The 1,512-nt window shown below is 35.3% G+C and overlaps 1 protein-coding gene across 1 annotated transcript; it reads left to right on the top strand.

Moving 5' to 3' along the window:
• Positions 1-350: 350 nt before the first annotated feature.
• Positions 351-1,046, top strand: LOC123218480 (non-specific lipid-transfer protein C, cotyledon-specific isoform-like). Its single transcript, XM_044639944.1, has 2 exons — positions 351-761; positions 877-1,046. The coding sequence occupies exons 1-2, from the start codon at positions 418-420 to the stop codon at positions 884-886; spliced, it is 354 nt and encodes a 117-aa protein (XP_044495879.1). The 5' UTR covers positions 351-417; the 3' UTR covers positions 887-1,046.
• The last annotated feature ends 466 nt before the right edge of the window (positions 1,047-1,512 follow it).

Consider the following 1,512-nt stretch of genomic DNA (forward strand, 5'->3'; position numbering starts at 1 on the left):
AACTCAAACTTAAGTTTAAATCTGATTTAAATAAGTTCAAAATGAGTCAACTCTAAATCAATTTGAGCCAATATTTTTTAGCTTAAATCGAGCTCAAATTTGTTTATCAAAGTTTGTAAATTAAAAATTTTAATACAAAACGACGTTGTTTTAATCAATATGTATTAAAACGACGGTTTTAATAACAAATTAATTAAAAACTGAAATTCGAAATAAACCGAACCAAATTTGAAATCAAGCATAATGAGCTCGATAAGCCCAAACTTGAGCTCAGTTTAGCTCGAATCTAACCTTAAATGTCATAATAATGAATCAGCTTTCCCTCCGCTACATAAACCCCATAACCCCACCCACCTCAATAATCCCATCAAACAGCGAGCACCATATTGCAAACATTGTTACATTGCCATTTTAGTCATGAAGAAGAACCTCTTTTTCTCCTTGTTGGCTCTCCTCTTAGTCCTTTTCCTCATTGCCCATGTCGGGGAGGCAGCGATTTCATGTGACACTGTGGTTAGTAAATCAACTGCATGTGTGGCGTATGCCACAGGCAAGGCTCCAAGCCCCGGTAATGCATGCTGTAGTGGGCTGCAACAGCTTGCTCAATTGGCGAGAACTGTTAATGATAAGAAGGATATTTGCCGCTGCTTAAAGAGTGCTGCTAAGTCTATGAAAGTAAATGACGCATACTTGAGCAAGATTCCCCGCCTTTGCAAGATCAATGTTGGTTTCTCAGTATCCTCTAAAACCAACTGTGAAACGTAAGTATCTACTTTCCTTGACCTTTGTAATCATATTGATATAAATATTATATCAGTTACTTGTAACATCAGATGGGTTGGAGTTAATGTTGATTGTTGTTATATGATTTTGCAGCATACACTGAATTGCTGTGGAGTCAGAGCCGGCCATTGGGTTGAGAATGCCATCATAAAGAATATTAGGAAGGACTTATAATAAATTAAACAGTGATAAGAATGTATCATCTTCCGTATGATGCTACTTCTGGCTTTATTAATAATGGAATTCTCTAAGTTTTCTGGTTATTCTGGTATTGACCAGACTCTTACAGTTGAAGCTTGCCATACCAGTTTCACAACAAAATATTGACGCTGGTAATTCAGTTATAAAGCTCAGATAAACAGAATAACGAATTTTTGCCACCTATATTTGGCCATAATTCTTTACAATTAGGGTTGGACTCATATCCAGGCTAATTTGGGCTTGGTTTCAATGTTTAATTTAAATGAGTTAACCTCAAGCAAGAATAGTCTCAACTTGATTTCATTGAGTCAATCAAAATTTTTGACAGATTTATCTTTTTTTACGACTTTACATCTTTTTCGACTTCTTTTTCTTCAGTTGTTTTTTTTCTCCAACTACCCTTTGTCTTCACCAATTTCTTTTTGGTGGCTCTTCTAATGTGATGATTATTACAAATCGAGTTTGAACTCAAGTTAACAAATTTGGATTCAAAGTTGAACTCAAACTGATTTTTGGCCTGTATCCACT

The sequence above is a fragment of the Mangifera indica genome, chromosome 6 (genome assembly GCF_011075055.1).
Source record: "Mangifera indica cultivar Alphonso chromosome 6, CATAS_Mindica_2.1, whole genome shotgun sequence".
Taxonomy (NCBI): domain Eukaryota; kingdom Viridiplantae; phylum Streptophyta; class Magnoliopsida; order Sapindales; family Anacardiaceae; genus Mangifera; species Mangifera indica.